The sequence below is a fragment of the Trichosurus vulpecula genome, chromosome 6 (assembly GCF_011100635.1).
Source record: "Trichosurus vulpecula isolate mTriVul1 chromosome 6, mTriVul1.pri, whole genome shotgun sequence".
NCBI lineage: Eukaryota > Metazoa > Chordata > Mammalia > Diprotodontia > Phalangeridae > Trichosurus > Trichosurus vulpecula.
Genome location: NC_050578.1, coordinates 51,718,091 through 51,738,297, shown reverse-complemented (window position 1 = coordinate 51,738,297; position 20,207 = coordinate 51,718,091). Strand labels below are relative to the sequence as shown.

The window sequence follows — 20,207 nt, the reverse complement described above, 5'->3', positions numbered from 1 at the left end:
AGTTGTCAGCCTCACTTTCTCTTCCAGAATTGTCTCAGTCCAGTGGCAGGACAGAATCAAGACATCTGGTGATGGCTTGGGATGTGGTAGATGACCTTGACATCTACAGTGTCTAAACAAGCTCCACAACACCTGCCTTCATGACCATTGGAACAAATTATTCCCATCCACCCATTCCACAGGGGAAGTCTTCATATGCTTGGGGTAGATACCCCCCTAACTCACTGAAAGGTTTGAGACCCCTTGGTTACCCGAAACCTGGTTTAGCCCTTTTGCCAAAATGGTTTACCGGGGTGTGGCCACTATGCATATTTCAGCTTCTTGGAGCCACCAGTGAGAATTAGGTGGGTCACGTGGACTCCAAAGGTGGAGAGCAGCCCTCCCAGCAGAGGTTCTAGTCTTCCCTGAACATACCCTGCACCCCATATAGTACACGTCTCCTCTCATAGAATACAATTCTTGTGGGCAGGGACTTTATATTTTTGTCTTTGTATCCTCATTCATTGGCACCTACTATGTATTTAGTAAACAGTTATGGTTTCATTGATAATTATATAGTGCTTTATAGTTTGCAAAGCTTTTCATTTATGTTTCTCATTGGAGACTCACAACAATCCTTTGAGTTTGATAATACAGGCATTATTATCACCATTTTACAGATAAGGAAAGTGTGACTAGGAGAGGCAAAGGGACCTGTCTGGTGTCATGCACCTTGTAAATATTAGAGATGCGATTTGACCCAGGTCTTCCTGACCCCAAGTCCATTGTGTTATCCACTGTGCTGGGCTGTTGTGTGACAATAGCTGGCTAGCACTTAGAAAGTACTTTACACATCACCTCATTCGAGCCTCACAACAACCCTGGGCAGTAGGTGCTATAGTTACCCCATTTTACAGATGAGAACGGTGAGGTGACTTGCCCAGGATTACACAGCTAGTAACCATTTGAGACAGGATTTGAACTCAAGTCTTCAAGTTCAGCACCACTGTCTGAGCCATCTAGCTTCCTTATAAGTATAACGTGCACATATGTGTTTGTATATATGTAGGTATATGTACATGTTTATGTGTATATGTGTGTATATACTTATATGTTTATATATTCTATACTTCTAGTTTACTCCATATCTAAAGAGTTCATAGAAAATGGGTTAACTCCCGGCCTGTAGTGTTTTTGTCTGTGCAGATGTTGGCAAATTACCTGGGTTGGGAATTTTTTTCCTCGAGGCTTTAGGCATTTGGTCATTAACAGATGTTTTTTAACAAAAAAAAATATTTTGGGTAGTTCTAAGATCACTTCTGTGGATCTTATTAATGATGAGCAGTAAAAACTGAATGTGGAGTGACTTTTTCCATTTTAGAGAATCTGGAGAGAGACAGAAACTCACGTAGACGAAGTCTTTCATCTGGTGCTTTCTAATGGGCTCATGCTTTAGGAATGCAAGATGTATGCAGAACTATGGAGTATGAGTCTTTGCTGCTCTTTAAAATCCTGTGCAGATATACCCTGGGACTCCTCAGAATTGATTTATACGTCCCTACAGTTTTCCTTTATCTCAGTCTGTTACCAGTAAAGATTCATCCTATGGTCCTATCGTCATCTGATTTCTTTTCTTCCAGGTAAGCCAGTGGACCAGACTCTGTGAGCTCAGCATCCCGCTCGCTGTGGAGAGGTTCCTAAGTGAGCCTCCTGGGCCCCAGGCCTCTATCCCAGAGGCAATGCTGCAGCTGGAGAAGAAGCTCAGGGAGCCTGTGAGAGTGCACAATGATGACAAGATCCGCAGGCAGAAGCTGAAGCGGCAGCAGGAGGCGGAATTGCCCAGGCAGAGTCCTGGCTCTGGGCTCCGAGGAGCACTCAGAGAAAGTGCCGAGCCTCCCACAGAGAACCTAGAACTCAGGGTGGCATTATCCAGACTCAGAGTCCAGGAAGCTCCTTCTGAGAGCACTCGGGAACCTGTGCACATCAGGAAAGTGCAAACATCAGACCTGCCGCCTCTGGACCACCTCTTTGCAGAAGGCCTCTATTTCACCCTTGCTGATCTAGTCCTTTTGCCCTGTATCCATCAGTTTCTGGTAAGGCAGCATTTGAAAAAGCCTGTGTTGTGTAGAGTTGGGAAAGGTACAGAAAATCTATTTAATTTAAATGATATAAGGAATGGTACAAAGCCCACAAAGGGCTACCTAGTACCTGGTCAGCACAAAGCGCTTTTGTTTCTCAAGATGTTGAATTGGGGATATGACATTTTTTCAGGAAACATCTGATAAAACTGTGAAATACAAAAAGGCACCAGAGGAATTAGTAGTTATTTTAATTGTTCTTTAAAAAAAAGAATAAAAAAATTTACAGAATCAGTTGTTGCAATAAGTAGCTGGTAAATTATCTAGTCTTAATAAATTTAAAAACATTTTTATATTCTGTACTTAATAAATAAAACAAGCATTTCCATAACAAAGTAGAATTAAAAAAAATCTGATTGTACCTGAAACTACAGATCTGTTATGTACAACTTGCTATTCCTTTTAAATATACAACAAAGTTATCATGTAGCTTGCTTTTTGTTTTTTCCCCTCCCCCCTAGAGAAGGCTACCATTAGACGCAAAAATATATATTCACATATACACACACACGTATACATACACACACACACACCCACATATGTATATGTGTGTGTGTATGTACATACACACATTTATATGTCAGTTCTTTCTCTGGATGCAGATAGCATCTTCGTAGGACCTTTGTAGTTAATTTGGGTATTTATAATAGAATGACTTGGTTGCTCAAAGTTTCTCTTAAAATGATATTTACTTTTACTGTATACAACGTTCTCTTGGTTCTGCTCATTTTGCTCTTCATTATTTTTGGGCAGCTCTTTCCATGTTTTTCTAAAATCATTAAGCTCATCATTTCTTCATGAGCATGTATCACCACTTGTTTAACCATTCCCCAGTTGAGAGGCATCCCCACAATTTCCAGTAAATATTTTAGAAAATATAGTTTCTTTTACTTTTTCCTTAATCATCTTGGGAAACAGACCTAATAGTAGTATTGCTGGGTCAAAGGGTATAGGCAGTTTAATAACTCTTGGGCATAATTCTAGATTGCTCTCCAAAATGGTTGATCAGCTCACAGATCCATCAATGATGAATTAAGTTCCCAATTTTTCCACACGCCTTGCAACATTTATTGCTTTCTCCTTTTGTCATTTTAGCCTCAATTTCTCTGATCAATAATGATTTTAGAGTATTTTCGTATGACTACAAATTATTTTGATTTCTTCATTGGAAACTTGCTAGTTCATATCCTTTGACCATTTAAGGTTGGGGATTGACTTGTATTCTTACAGATTTTACAAAGTTCTTTATATATTTGAGATATGAGACCTTTATCTGAAGAATTGTCTAAAAATTTTTCCCCCAGTTCTTTTCTTTCCTTCTGATCTTGACTGCATTAGTTTTATTTGCACAAAAGCTTTTTAATTTAATGACATAAAATGATCTATTTTACACCTCACAATGCTCTCTATCTCTTGTTTGTTAATTGTTCACCTATCCTTAAGTCTGATAAGTAATATGTTCTATGTTCTTCTAATTTTTTTTGTAATACCTGCCTTTATATCTTGGTCATGTATCCATTTTGACCTTATCATGGTAAATGGTGTAAGATATTGGTCTATGCCCACTTTCTGCTAGACTTCTTTTTAGCTTTCCAAACTTTTACCAAATAATGAATTCTTGTCCTGAAAGTTTGTCTTTACACCTGTCAAACACTAGGTTACTATATTCATTTGTTGCTGTAAATTGTATGTCTACTCTGTTCTCTTGATCTACTTTTCAATTTCTTAGCCAGTACAAGATAGTTTTCATAATTTCTGCCGTATTAGTTTTAAGATCAGGTACTACTAAAGTTTTCATAATTACTGCCTTACTAGTTTAAGATCTGGTACTGCTAAGCCTCCTTACTTTAAATTTTTTTTCATCAATTCCTTTGATATTTTGTTCTTCCAAATGAATTTTGTTATTATTTTTTCTTGTTCAGTAAAATAAATTTTTGGTAATTCAATTAGGGTGGCATTGAATATATAGATTAATTTAGGAAAAATTGTCATTTTTATTATATTGGCCCTGCCTGCTTATGGACAATTATTATTTCTCTATTTAAATCTGATTTTATTTGTCCAAAAAGATTTTTATGATTTTGTTCATATAGTTCCTGGGTTTGTTTTGGCAGGTGTATTCCCAGGTATCCCTTATATTCTCCCTTTACCTTCCTATTCCTTATTCTGCCCAACCCTCTAAGTCCCTCCCTTTTCCTCTCCCCCCCCCACCCTCCTAAATCTTAGTCTACAAACACTTCTAAAAGTCCCCTCTCTCCATGACCCTCTTATTTCTTTATAATTTAGAAGACCGTTTTTACTCTTCTAGATGTACATGTTACTCCCTCTTTAACTCAGATGTGATAAGAGTAAGGTTCCAGCACTACCAGCCCTTCACCTCACCCTCCTTCCTCTATATCAGTTCTTCTTCTAACACTTCATTTGTGTGAGTTAATTGCTCCTTTTTATCTACTCCTACCCAATTATTTTTTTAGACTCTACTCATCATAGTCAGCTCAGCCCCAATCTTTCCTTCCAACTATCCAGGTACTGGTGACAGTCTTAAGAATAACATTTCCACATATAAGAAATAAACAGTTTGATCTTATTGAATCCCTAGTATTGATCTTTAATGTTTACCTTATATTTCTTCTGGATTGTGTATGTTGAATTTTCCATTAACTTCTGTTCTTTTTGTCACCAATATCTGAAAGTCTTTTAATTCATTAAATATCCATAATTTTTCGTTCAGGATTATACTAAACTTTGCTGGTAAGTTATGTTTGACCACAACCCTAGCTCTTTTGCTCTTTGAAATATAGTGTTCCAAGACTTATGGTCATCATTGGCAACATGCTGCACTTACTAACAACCACAATGAACTATTTCATCGTTCTGAGGTGGTAGCTAGGTGGTGCAGTGGCAAGAAGACTGGGTCTGGGGTCAGGAAGACCTGAATTCAAATCTAGCCTTACTGGTTGTGTGATTGGGCAAGTCACTTAATTGCTCTCTGTCTCAGTTTCTTTAGCTGTAAAATGCGGATAATAACAATACCTACCTTATGGGGTTGTTGTGAGGATGACATGAGGTAATATTTCTAAAGTACTTACTATGGTACCTGGCACACAGTAGGTGCTGTATAAATGCCTGTTCTTCCATTCCGTTTCCTTCTTAGGTTATTTGTAATGTTAATTCCTCTGAGATTATGGTGTGTCATGCTTCACAGCCATACAGCATCCTTTAGCTTGTTTATGATGTGACGTTTTATATGCAAATCATATATCCATTTGGAGTTTATCTTATATTGTGTGAACTAATGGTCTAAACCTTATTTCCACCAGATTATTTTCCAATTTTACCAGCAATTTTCATCAGATAGTGACTCCTTATCCTCATGGCTGGGGTCTTTGGGTTTATCAAACACTAGACTACTAGGTTCATTTTCTTGCATATGCTGTGTACCTAATCTGTTCCATTGATTGATTTCTCTATTTCTTGACCAGTATCATATCATTATGATGATTACTACTTTGTTGTATAGCTTGAAACCTCATATTGTTAGGCCCCAGAGAACCATCATATAGCTTCATTGAGATAATGTTGGTGTTAAAGGGTTTTCACTGTGGTAAGAAGTTTTTAATCATTACAAATACTGCACTATTTCCCAAATACAGTGACATGTTCTCCTCCTTCTTAATTCTGAATCTACTTCGTCATCTGCCATACTGGTCCAAGATATACTTGTTGCTGGATTAATTTGGCATACTCCCCATTCAGTGGCATATCATCATTTGAGCAAATTATGCTTTTATCCACCGTGTTTTTCTAGTGTAAATAGTTAGACCAGTCCCTTTTGCATTCTTGTGGATGTCATTGAGGCTTTGTCAGTGTCGTCTGTGAATGGAGCATTTGGAGAATTGCACCATCAATAGGAAGTCCTTCTGTTTGGACTTTAAGCAGGATGTTTTCCATGATGTGGAAAACCCTTTTGAAAATATAGCTGCCTCTTTAACACCTGTCTCGTTGTGAATGCTCAACCGATCACGGATGTGAGGTTGGCTTGTCTGCAGAGTGCCTTCAAGGCTGCATTTTGCTCCACTGAGTCAGATGCTTTCTTAAAAACCAGTAAACACAATAGGTCTTTATGTGCTCCAGTCAAACATGTGGCTGGCAGGAGAAAAGCTCCTTCCAAACCTCCCTGTTCTTGTCCAGTGCTCTTTCTGAGCATTTTGTTGGTGTTCTTAGGTCATCCTCATAAAGATCTGATTCAGATGAGAAAGCAGACATTTGGGCCAGTAGTTTTCTAATGTTTTAATGGCCTCTTTCTTTTCTTGGTAAGAACAGTTTGCGATATTTTTCTTTTTCTTTTTTTGGTCTTTTCTTCTTCTGAGATATCAAGAGAATCCATTCCTGAGTGTTTTTAAATTCTCATCACTTCTGGTACCAATTCCTCTGTATGTCCTGGAGTTGGTCGAGCTACTCTCCTGACTCCATCTTCCATGCCACTATCATGTTGTTTCTATAGCCTGTTTGGTATAGAGAGATGGACAGAGGCCAAATGTGGTTGTTTCTGACAAAATGTTTGCTGTGAAAAGACTAACAGCGATGTTTAAGGTGAGGCAGCATGGTATACAAGAAAAAAAAACACTTGGTTTATAATAGAAAGGTCTGGGTTTGAATCCTAGCTCTGACATTTATTAGCTTTGTGACCATAAGTAAGTCACTTAACCTCTTAGCCTCAGTTTTGCTATCTGTAAAATGGTGATAATAATACTTTTAGTGCTTACCTCACAGAATTATTATAAGGGAAAGAACTTTGTAAATTTTAAACTGCCATACAAAAAGGTGCTGTTCTTATTTCTTGTCTGTCTTCTTCTTGAGCCTAATTTAAAAATTCTCCATCTGGATAAGCTGCCTGAGCTGAATTATCGCACAGAGGTTGGTTCGGTCTTATTTGCTTTTTGCTGATGGAAGGGGATATTGCTTTTAATCTCTTTGCTCTTCCATAGCATTTTGCAAACAAGTTTATGCTTGCCATTATGAGCCTTAATTTTCCTGTCAACATAATATTTCTCATTTACCAACTTCGTTATTACTAGGACCACCCCTTTGCCTGATTGTAGAACTCCAAGCCATGACGTTATTTTCTTCTCTTTTTTCTTTTTAAACTTTCTATATTAATGGTAACAGCTGACATTTATATGACACCTAACGTTTACAAAGAGCTCTGAGTGTGCTCTATAACATTCCTCTACAGGAAGATCTTTAAAAAAGACCAAATAACCTTCCAGACAAGGGTGTGAGTGCAAGTAGAGGTGCTTTTCAGGAAAATGTGGTTTTTATAAGATACATAATATATGCTTTGTGGGGGGTTGTACTTTTATCTCCATTTTTTGCTTAATGTTTGGTTTAGTTCTTAAGATTATGGGAACATTCCCTTCTGTTTAAAGATTATAGGATAAGGAGCATGACAATGTTTACAAGGTTTCAGCCATGGCAGGGAATAAGGAGGAGTATAATGGATTATGTGGGTCTGCCCCGGAAAAGAAAATATTTCTGAAACATGTTAAGTGTGTTCTCAGCACCCGCTCATTGACTTTCTGTGTGTCTCTTGCTTCCATCCCTTAGGAGACTGTGGCTTGAAGCAGTGCTCCTATGCAAGCTTCCCCATGCCCTGTGCTTCAGATGTTTTTCTTCAGTCTTGATCTTATGTTAATTTGGTCTCAGTACACTATACTGAGTTTATTTTTAGGCCATGATTTATAGTGTTCCTCATGACAGTCCAGCACAGTGTTATAGAAAGAGACAAAGGATTGGTGTTCAAATCTTGGTGCTGCTTTTTACTTCCTGTATGACTGTGAGTGAATGATTTAACTTTTCTGGGTCTCATTTTTCTTATTTATAAAATAACAAATTTGGATTAGATGATGGGTGTAATGTCTCTTCAGCCCTAAATTGATAATCATGTGAAACCTATGATGTGGGCATTGCAACCATGACCCCTATTTTATAGATGAACGAAATAAGGGTCAGAGAGATTGTAATTTACCCAGTCTCATAAGGTCAGCACTACAGAGCTGTCAAATTAATCTTTCCGAGACTCAGATCTGACCATGTCACCCTAGTATTCAATATTCAAGTGGCCCCCTTATCTTTTACTTTCAGCCTTAAATATAAAATCCTCTTTGACATTCAAAGCTTTTCAAAAGTTAGACCCTGCCCACCTGTTTCAGCAATCTGGCTAGCCCCTGTTGTGGGGGTGAAAGACCAACACAAGCCCAACAACAAGACTGCTGCCGAAGCCCAGGTTCTTTTGATCTGCTTTACTAAGGAAAGCAACGTTAAGGGGTTGACAACTTTCCTTTAATTCAGCGTACAGATACCACTCACTTAGTTCAGGGGAAAAATCCAGCACCCTGAACTTCAGAGCAAATACAAACAAATTACAAACATTGACAGACAGACCAAATACAATTCATAGTTACCAACGTCTAGGTTCAGCCCAGGAGCTCATAACGAGGGCTGGCCCAGAGTCATGCGCGCCACCATGGCTGTGGGTAAGAGCTCTGAAAAAGAGAAAGCCAACCACTGGTTTTATATCTTTTTCAGGGTCAAGGGTGAGTCACACATGGGACTCACCCACGTGACCTAAAATCGTCACAAAGAGGCGACTTAAACCTACGTGGTCTAAAAGCCTCTGATGTCCCAAACATGTCACTCAAACTCATGTGTAAACTAGGCCCTCCCCTGAGGCAAGGAGGTTACCAAGGACTCTCAAATTTAATCAAGGTAACAAAGGCCAAATTCTTCAAGGGCTCTTGGTTGAACTGAGTGCTAAGAGCCCATTTTGTTTACCAACACACCACCCTTCCAGTCTTCCTACACCCTGCTTTCCTTCTCCCCCCACCCCACATACTCTGTGATTTGGTAACACTGGTCTTGCTGTTCCTCCCCCAAGGCACTCTGTTTCCAGGCTCCAGGAATTTTCATTGCCTGTCCCTAATGCGTGGAATGCCCTCTATCATCTCTGTCTCCTGGTCTTACTCACTTACTTTAAATCCCAGTTAAAATCCCACCTTTTTTGATAAGATTTTCCTGATTCCCCTTAAAGCTAATGTCTTCTATTGATTATCTATAATTTATCCTGTATATGGCTTGTGTGTACATAGTTGTACATGTTGCCTCTGCCCTTAGACTGTGACCTCCTGGAGAATGGAGACTTTGTATCTTCAGTGCTCAGCACAGTACCTGGCACATAGTAGTAGGCACTTAATAAATGCATATTGATTACCTACTGCATAGTGCCAGGGCTAAGCTATGATTCCAGAGTCTTTTGCCTTGAAGTCTATTGCTGTTTTCAACCATATATTATGCCATACAATTATTAATAATGGATGTCTTAAACATTTTAGAAGCACTGTGAAGTCCTTGTATAAGTAATTAGAAAAGAATGTAAATGTTCTTATTAATCCACAGTATTTTTTCCATACTATATCTGCTTTAATTCTTTTTTTCTATATATTTAATTTATTTAATATTTTTAGTTCTCAGCATTGATTTTCACAAGAGTTTGAATTACAAATTTTCTCCCCATCTCTACCTTCCTCCCCACTCCAAGGTGACATATATTCTGATTGCCCCATTCCCCAGTCAACCCTCCCTTCTGTCACCCCACTCCCCCCACCCCCATCCCCTTTTCCCTTACTTTCTTGTAGGGCAAGATAGATTTCTGTGCCCCATTGCCTGTATATCTTATTTCCTAGTTTCATGCAAAAACTTTTTTTTTGAACATCTGCTTTTAAAACTTTGAGTTCCAAATTCTCTCCCTTCTTCCCTCCCCACCCACCCTCCCTAAGAAGGCAAGCAATTCCATATAGGCTACATGCGTATCATTATGTAAAACCCTTCCACAATATTCATGTTGTGAAAGACTAACTATATTTTGCTCCTTCTTATCCTATCCCCCTTTATTCAGTTTTCTCCCTTGACTCTGTCCTTTTTCAAAAGTGTTTGCTTTTGATTACCTCCTCCCTCATCTGCCCTCCCTTCTATTATCCTCCACTTTTTTATCTCCTTCCTCTTTTTTTTCCTGTGGGGTAAGATACCCAATTGAGTGTGTATGGTATTCCCTCCTCAGGTCAAATCCGATGAGAGCAAGATTAACTCATTCCCCCTCACCTGCCCCCTTTTCCCTTCCTACAGAACTGCTTTTTCTTGTCACTTTTATGTGAGATAATTTACCCCATTCTATTTCTCCCTTTCTCCCTCTCAATATATTCCTCTCTCATCCCTTAATTTGATTTTATTTTTTTAGATATCATCCCTTCATATTCAACTCACCCTATGCCCTCTGTCGATATATGTACATATATATATATATATATATATATATATATGTATATGTGTGTGTGTGTGTGTGTGTGTGTGTGTGTGTGTATGTATGTTGCCTTCAGCTACCCTAATACTGATGTCTCATGAATCATACATATCATCTTTCCATGGAGGAATGTAAACAAAACAGTTCAATTTTAGTAAGTCCCTTATGATTTCTCTTTCTTGTTTACCTTTTCATGCTTCTCTTGATTCTTGTGTTTGAAAGTCAAATTTTCTATTCAGCTCTGGTTTTTTCGCTGAGAAAGCTTGAAAGTCCTCTATCTTATTGAAAGTCCATATTTTGCCTTGGAGGATGATACTCAATTTTGCAGGGTAGGTGATTTTTGGTTTTAATCCTAGCTCCATTGACCTCCAGAATATCATATTCCAAGCCCTTCGATCCCTTAATGTAGAAGCTGCTACATCTTGTGTTATCCTGATTGTGTTTCCATAATACTCAAATTGTTTCTTTCTGGCTGCTTGCAGTATATTCTCCTTGACCTGGGAGCTCTGGAATTTGGTGACAATATTCCTAGGAGTTTTCTTTTTGGGATCTTTCTCAGGAGGTGATTGGTGGATTCTTTCAATTTCTGTTTTACCCCCTGGTTCAGGAATATCTAGGGCCTGTTCTGCCTGGCTCCTGGTCTGGTTGGTCCAGGCACAGCTCACGCTGGTCTCCGCTCCGCCCCACTCCACTCCTAGTTCCATGCAATAGACCTTACCCCGTGACCATCCAGGCTATTCTGGGCTGGAGCTCTGCTTCCCTCTGCTATTTCGTGGGTTCTGCAGTTCTAGAATTTGTTCAGAGCCATTTTTATAGGTGTTTGGAGGGACCTGGTGGGGAGCTCAGGCAAGTCCCTGCTTTCCAACTGGCATCTTGGCTCCTCCCCTATCTGCTTTAATTCTAATTCTATTAGTTGATTGGAATGTTTAAAACACTTGACTTTATTTCTGTCATTAGGATTCCTGAAGTAATGTTCTTTCTGAAACTAAATCAGATGTTCAAGGCACTGTTATGTTCTGATGGGGTGAAGGGGGCCTTCTCAGGGCAGCAGCGGCATTCCCTATAGGAGGAAAGAATATTGGCAGCACAATCTGTTTAAAATAGAATTTCTCAAGCTCAGTTTTTACCCTGTGAATTAAAGGCTGCCATTGTTTTCTCAGTGTGAGCAATTCAGGAGTCTCCCATTCACCCCTCACGATTGTGTTCTTTAGGAGTTATCCATATTATTGAACATTCCAGAGCTATAGATGTGTTCCCGTGGCAGAGGCTGCACTGTGACAGTGAAGAGTGTTTAGATTTGAGATCATGTCTAGATGCATGGGTTAGGGTAGCCAACAGATTGGTTTATGACAAGGTATATCGCCAATGCGATACCCACAGCGACTGCTACGAATATGCCATTGTATTTACAGGTTTTAATCACAAGATGTAACAGACTCTCTGGATCAAAGACAAAACCAAGACATTTATTCAAACACCAGAAAGCCAAATCCATGTTAGTAATAAAGAAGTCTATACACATTACCAATGTTGGGAGCACCGGCATCCCCAAGCCTTCCCTCCACGAGGCCTCCCCACCAACAAGCTCCCTTAGGCAAAATCACTCCCTCTCACTCACCTAGCTGCTCTGCCTGCTCTTCTTCCAGCTCTGACTGCTCTTGTCTCACCCACTCAGTTCCTGCTCTACCCGTTCAGCAAGCTCCTCCCACCACAGGCTCCATGTGATTCTGGCTCCTGTGACTCAGACTTACATGTGACTTAGGCTCAAAGCAGGTCACAGAGGCCTGTTAATGGATGGGAAAGATCTTTCCATTCCCATTAATATAACACAAGGAGGAGACCTGGTGGATGGATTTGGTTTCATGGATTGCATGGATAAGTCAACCTTTATTCATTTTTCTATTTTTAAGATTTTAGATGGTGGCAGTGACTTATTCAGCATATGAACTCTGGGGCAGGCAGAGTTTCCTGGTGATTTTTAATAGGCCCATCTTTGCCTTATCTGTGCAGTACATGTATGAAGCTCTGCTGTAACATCAAAGCATGGTACAGAGGTATTTTATTAAAAAAGACTTCATTTACATGTCAGTTGACTGGCTTTCTAAATCTCCTCCAGGGGTAACTGAGAAAGAAAGGAAAAAGAAGTGAAATTTATCTCTAAGATTACATTTCTCCCTTTCTAGAGATCTAGCTTAATGTATAAGTCTATCTTTCTTTTCAGGAGGAGATACGAACCTCATCACCTTCGTTCAGTCTTGATGTTTCCATGACATTCCTATAGGTCTTCTCTAGAGTAATGTTGGCAAAAATCTTTAATCTCCTTAGTTTTGTTTGTCCAAAAAAGGGGATTCCAAGTTCTAGTGATAAAGAATTATGACAGGTTCTATAAAAATACAGAGATTTATGTAGAAAATGCTTCATATATTTAAATGAGCTTTTGCAGATGTTTAGAAGAATGAGATTTTGATAGTTAACATTTGGGTTCTATTCAGTGTTCTAAGCTTATTTCATTGTTTCTGTCTCTCCTCAACCCTACAAATTTGAACTGCCCAGAGAGTGGGGCTAATTTGGACTGATTTGGCATTTTCTCATTGAAAGAAAACTATTCAAGGACACTTCCATGAGGGAGTCACATTAACAGTGATTTTTAAAATTTCCAGACAATAACACTTTTTTCTGCTCTTTTATTTCATAGAAGAGAGAGCTCATTCAAGAGTGTAAACCTCTTCCAGGGGAGAGGGAAGAATAGAGTTGTGCAAATTATCTTACTTTAGTTTGTTTTCAAATGCGGCCTTTTTCTTTGCTTCCAAGCATTTCTTGTTACTCTCTCCATAACTGAGGCATCAGGCCCCGTATTCATAGTTATACCACTTAAATCCAAAAATAACTTCAAAAAAGATAATATTGTAATGGAGAGTTTTTGAAAGATTCTTATGGTCAATCATTAATTCATCCTTGAGAAGGAGTGAGGCAGAATGTTGAAATCTGCAGATGCTTCTTTGCCTCTTGCTGGGTCTTAGTCCTCGGCTAGTGACAATGTTAGAGAGACATCACTTGGCTGATTGCGTAAGCTGTTCTTGAGTGCAGTGGTCAGGTTACCTTGGATTGGGGTCCTGTTCCTTAGCTATTTGGATTAAGGGATTTTATCAATTAACCCAGGAGTCATCAGGTTCTAGGGAGTTGAAACACAGTTATTAAATACACAGGAGAGTAAACAAGAAAGCCCCTACTGATCTTTTGCACAGATGACTGCTGTTCTGATGGGCATGTCTAAGGCAAAGATGCTTTCTTGGTAAACAGAATTAAAACCAAAAGAGGTTTAGGGATTTGTAATGGATGTAAAGGATTTGTAATGTAACCCATCGTCCTTCTCAGTCTCCTCTGAGGGATCTCCGTCAATGTCCTGCCCCTCCAGTGGGTGTATTCCCAGAGCTCAGTCCTGGGTCCCCATCTTTCCTTTCTCGACGACCTTATCAGTTCATATTGGCTCAGCATTCATCAAATTACTCCCAAACATACTTATCCATCAGTCCGTCTTTTTTCTCCCTTTCCAGTCACCCGCTTTTACAAACTCTTAGACATCCTCAATTTTTTCCTCTTCTCCACCCCCTCCTCCCCATCCAATCAGTTACCAAATCTTACCGATTTTGCCTCCATAATATATATTCTACTCATCACCTTCTCTCTCCTCACGTAGTCACCACCCTGGTTGAGGCCTTTATTATCTCTCTCCTGGATTCCAATAGTTTCCTAAATTGGTCTTCCTGACTACAGTCTTTCCCTTCCACAGTCTATCCTTCACAAAGGTGCCAAACTGATTTCCTTGAAGTTCAGATCTGAACACTCTCCTCCCTTGGCCAAGAAGCTTTATTAGCTCTCCAGTGCCCCTAGGCTAAAATATAAACTTCTCTGGCTTCTACAACCCTTCACAGTCTTTAAAAAGACTCTGAGAGCAATCTTTTCTTTGGAATCCCTCGTCCCTTTCAAGACGCGATTCAAGAGCTAGGGCCTAAGAGAGGTTTTTCCTGATACCACAGTTTTTACTTCTCCATCTCCATTCTCCCTTTCCCCATTGTATTCATTTTATATACAATTAAAGATGGATACATTTCTATATAATTAGTTACAGATATTGTTTACATTTGTATACAATCAAAGATGAAAATCTTTTAATATGTCTTAACAGGTCCTGCAGTAGAAGTATGCTCCTTAAGGATAGGGACTTGTTAGTACCTAGCACAGTGCTTAGCACATAGTAGGTGCTTTAATATATAAGTATTAGGGCAGCTAGGTGGCACAGTAAACAGTGCTCTGGGCCTGGAGTCAGGAAGACCTGAGTTCAAATCCAGCCTCAGACACTTACTTGCTGTGTGACCCTGGGCAAGTCACTTAGCCCTATTTACCTCAGTTTCCTCATCTGCAAAATGAGCTGGAGAAGGAAATGGCAAACCACTCCAGTGTCTTTGCCACAAAAACCTCAAACGGGGTCATGAAGGGTTGGACACGACCGAACAGCAGCAGCAACAACAGCATATTTATTGACTTGAGTCCAGGCCCAAGTCAATACACAGACATTAGTGGCTGCTAGGTAGCTCAGTGGATAGAACGCTGGGCCCGGAGCCAGTAAGATCCGAATTCGAATCCAGCCTCGTGCAGCCTAGCTCTGTGACCCTGGGTAAGTCACTTCATCTCTGTCTGCCTTGGTTTCCTCTACTGTAGACTGGAGATGAAATAGCACCTACCTCTCAGTGCGGTTGTGAGGATCACATGAGATGATATTTGTAAAACAGCCTGGCACATAGTAGGTGCTTAATAAATGCTTATTCCCCTCCTTTACCTTCCTTCTCCATTATATGTCCTGGAGCAACCGATAAAGTCTTATTCTTTGACTCTTCTTTCTGTGATATCACCTTTACTTCAGAGCGGAGTGCTTCAATTATCTTTATTATAGATTATTTTTATAGATCTCTAGTTCCATTTTCGGCTGGTGTCTTCCTGATAGAGTTTTGGGTGCTAAACTAGGCCCTTGGTAATTCAGGACATATTTAGCCTTAGAATCTGGCGCACTTCTGTATATGCTTACCCTCTTCCATTTTCTGTCAGGTGGTGTTGTTTTAATTAGTCTCTGTTTCAAAGGGAGCCTTTTTTTCTTTTTTAACCTCACCCCACAGTCGGGGGATGGTGCTATTTTGGAATCTGCACTGACTATGCGTTTATGGTTGCCAGGAAATATCAATGTATTTGGCCATGACAATTTCTCAATATAGAGTTGAGTAAGTTAACAGGAAGGATGAGGCTTTATAACATTTTTCCTGAGACAAGTTTGAGTTCAAGTAAAGACTGCTTAAGAAACATCTATAAATTTGAACCCACATGTTTTTCTCCTGAGTCAGATAGTGTTGATCAGTTGTCACTTGTAGTAAGGAATATATCTTTTTCTCAAAATTTTAGATGTAAAATAAAAGCCAGAAATTTCTTGGTTTCTAGGGAAGTGAAGGAGTAAGAGAATTAAAGATTCTGAATTTCTTGAAGTATTTATTGCATGTACTCTCATAGTGGGTATTGGTCAAGGGAAGAAATCTGATTTTTTTCCCCCCTTTACTTGATATTACCTGGAACCTCCCTCACATCATGAGCCAGTCTTATAAGATTAGAACTGTTTAGTATTTCATATCACAGACAAAATTTGGCATTTCTAGGTGAATTTTTTTTATTCTGATTTTGTAAGGAGGAATTTGGCATATTCTTAGGAGTGGTGCATATGTATGTTCCTGAAGTCAGCTGAAAGTGGGAGTTACTTGAAATGAAAATACCTTTAGGTCAGTGTTTAAGCCGTCATTTTCTCCTCAGCTGAGCTGCATGTGATACTAGAGAGAACTAAATGTCCTTTTCTTGATCATGATCAAGGGACCACACACACACACATACACACACACACACACACACCCCTGCCGTAAAATCTCAATCTAGTTTAGGATATTTTCTGTCAAAGGTGATACAACTCTAATATTAGAGTTTGTTTTTTGCCAATTTGAAGCAATCAGTTTTAAAGTGGAAAACATTTTTGCCTTGATATTTTCCCATGGGCTCTGAGGGAATTGAAGGGATTTGGAAACCAAGTGGTTAATTGTGGGAATTTGTGGATCACACTGACTCCATCTTGTGATTCATTTCTGGAGCTAGCTCAGTTCTCTTTCCACTCAGTTATGATTCCTGGTCTAAATTCTTTGTCCTGTGACAAAACTTCATTTAATTGTGGGAATTGAGAGGAAACCTTGTTGCATTGTTTGAACTCTGCCCTTTGAGGCTATTAAGGTGGAACACCTGTACCTGCTGATTAGAGACCCTTAACCAAGGACCTAGGTTATGCAGACCAGAAACCCAGTCAGACCCAAGGATTGATGCAAGGAGTTTTCTCACAATTGTACATCTCAAGCAATTCATATATGTCTTATCTGAAAACTGGGCCCATATTGATCAATCAGGTATTGTTTTCATGTTCCTTTGATTGTTTACAGATATGTGGGGGGAGTGAGACACTTCATTTTCTGATTTCAGAGAATTGTACTTGTTCACTTTCCTCCTCCCAACTGGGAAAGTCCCTAGTCTTTCATTGAATTAGAAATCAGATTACCTAATGTTGTATTGTTTCTTTTTAATTAATTGTTCTTGTTTGGCTAATTGTTTTTAATGTATAAAAAGTCTGTCACCCATTGTATTTGGGGTCCAGGCTTAAACTGAGGAGGTTTGGTCCCGATTTGTTAGGTAATTGGCATGTATTGCTTAGTAAATTGATATGCTTGGAAGATCAAACCTTTGTTTCCTTAGTCATTTCATCTTTTACCTGCCACAGCTCCAAATTACTTCAAATTTACTTCCTGATTAAATTCTTTTTCTTCAGCTTCCAGAAATTATATTCATTCTTATAAATTTTCTTTACTTTTTCAGCTTTAATTAGATTTAAGATATTCTTCTAGTAATTCATTTGTTTGCCAATGATATGCACTCAGCTTGTGGGGTTTCTTATTATTTGCTTTGTGTGGGGAACCCTCAGGTTTAAAGGTGCCCCCTCATATTATTATAGATCAGCACCTTCTCCTCAATTTATATTCTTACTGTTGCCTGTGGTACTGAGATGTGAAGGGACTTACCCACCTCACATAGTTAGTATGTATCTCAGAGGTAGGATTTGAATCCTGGTTGTCTTGACTCTGACTCTTTATTGTTGGATTCATTGGAGTTAAGCTTAAAAAAAAAACACCAAAAAACACATACCACATTTTAGTTCATAGATTTGGAGAGTACAAGTCCAAGGAGGAGAATGCCTTAGGATTTTAAATACTTGACTCTACCTGGTATCTCCTTCTTTACCTGATGCCAGCTTGTATATCTGCCCACCTGTTTTTGCCAGTAGGTCCACATCTTTTCTACCAGAAGCCCTCTGTCAATTCTATTCTTTCTCTCACCCTCAAACTCTTTCTGTCTATTGGCTGCTTCCCTACCGCCTATAAACATGCCCACATCTCCATCCATCCATCCCCTCTAGATTTTTCCATATATTCATCTCCCCTCCTTTTGTGGCTAAACTGTTTGAGAAGACCATCTACACTTGATGCTTCCACTTCCTTTGCCCTCATTCCCTTCTTAACTTAATAATAACTCAGTACCAAGAAGACTAGAGGAAGGAAGGGTCAGGAGAAAAGAGATGTTTCTGAACATCTGAAGTGATTAATTCAGTAACTATTTATTCAACCTGATTCTTCCAGGGTATATATTCTTAAAACTAGTCAGGGGGCAGCTAGGTGGCACAGTGAGTAGAGCACCAACCCTGGAGTCAGGAGGACCTGAGTTCAAATGTGACCTCAGACACTTGACACACTTGCTAGCTGTGGGACCTTGGGAAAGTCACTTAACCCCAATTGCCCTGCCTTCCCCCTTGCAAAAAAAAAAAAAAGAAAAGAAAGAAAACTAGTCAGTCAGTAAACATTTTTTTTAGGCATCTACTGTTTGCCAGGCACTGTGCTAAGACCTAGGGATACAAAGAAAGGCAAAAAAATAGTCCCTGCTCTTGAGGAGCTCACAATCTAACAACATCATTCGGGATATATACAGGAAAAAAAGGAAATAATCAGTATAATCAGTATATAGAAGATAATAGAATTAAGAGGGATTGAGAAAAACTTCCTATAGAAAATAGGATTTTTAGCTGGGACTTGAAGGAAGCCAAGAAAGCCAAGGAACAGATGTGGGAAAAGAGCATATCATGCTGTGAGGGACATTAAATGAAAATGGCTGGACTCAGGAGATGGAGTGTCTTATTCTAGGAACAGCAGAGAGGGGTCCACGTAACTGACTTAAAGTGGTGAGGAGGCTGGAGCCAAAATGGCAGAGTAAAGGCAGGGATTCATCTGAGCTGTCCCACATTCCCTTTCAAACAACTTTAAAATAACACCTTACAATGAATTCTGGAGCAGCAGAACCAACAAAAAGAGAGGGTTAGCAAGAAAAGTCTTTTTCATTGGGGTGAGAATGGAGTGCAGTCAAGCACAGGCTGCGCCATGGCAACCAGCAGTGGGCCTTAAGGGTGATGGAATTGGCAGTAGAGGCTTCTAGAACTCTCAACCCACAGACCATAAGGGGGTTGGACACTTGATCACAAGGAAACTACAGGGACTCTTTGCTGTCAGTGAGTGCAGGACTCTGTTGCATTGCCTATACGTGGTTCTAAGTTGCAGTTGCAGGGTAAGGAGGAGCATTACCTCAGCACTGCTGCAGGAAAGCAGGGATTTTCATCAAAGTTTCACGGTGAAAAAAAGTTCGCGATTGCTCACAGACCGTAGCACAGACTAACAGAGCAGTGACCATACCTCTCCTTAGACCATAGCACCTTGGAATAACTGAAAACTTACAGACCCTTAGAACTAGCTCTGAAAACAGTAGCATGAAAAACCTGAAGTTGAGACAGTACCCCCTCCATCTTGGGAGGAGAGGCCAACTTTAATATAAAGTTGAAAGTCAAGAAATAAGCTGGAAAAATGAGCAAACAACAATAAAAACCTGACCATAGAAAGTTACTATAACAAGATCAAAACACAAACTCACAAGACAGCAAAATAAAAACAACTATATCCAAACCCTCAAAGAAAAAGGTGAATTAGTCTCAGCTTCCCCCCACCCCCGGAAAAAATTCTTGGAAGAGCACAAAGGATTTTAAAAATCAAATAAAAGAGGTAGAGGAAAAATTGGGAAAAGAAACGAGAAATGATACAAGAAAATCATGAAGAAAGAGTCAACACATTGGTAAAGGAGGCACTAAAAAAAATGCTGAAGAAAATAACACCTTAAAAATAATAGAACAAATAGTAAAAAGCGGCACAAAAATCTCATGAAGAGAAGAACTCCTTAAAAAGCAGAATTGGCTAAATGGAAAAACCAGTACAAATGCTCACCGAAGAGAATAATTCCTTAAAAATTAGAATTGGGCAAGTGGAAGCTAATGACTCCATGAGACATCGAGAAATAATAACAAAATCAAAACAATGCAAAAAGAGAAGAAAATGTCAACTATCTTATTGGAAAAACAATTGAGCTGAAAAATAGGTCAAGGGAAATAATTTTTTTTCTTTTTTTTAAGCTTTCTTTTTTTCTTTTAAAATAATATTTTACTTTTTTCTGATTACACATAAAAACAATTTTTAACATTTGTTTTTAAAATTTTGATTTCCAAATTCTCT

The 20,207-nt window shown here is 39.2% G+C and overlaps 1 protein-coding gene across 2 annotated transcripts in view; it reads left to right on the top strand.

Moving 5' to 3' along the window:
- Positions 1-20,207, top strand: part of GSTCD (glutathione S-transferase C-terminal domain containing) — a 189,705-nt gene that overhangs the window by 7,242 nt on the left and 162,256 nt on the right. For both annotated transcript variants that reach the window (XM_036763495.1, XM_036763496.1), the window contains exon 2: positions 1,620-2,072. In XM_036763495.1, the coding sequence (XP_036619390.1) occupies positions 1,620-2,072 (453 nt within the window). The remainder of the gene's footprint in view (positions 1-1,619; positions 2,073-20,207) is intronic.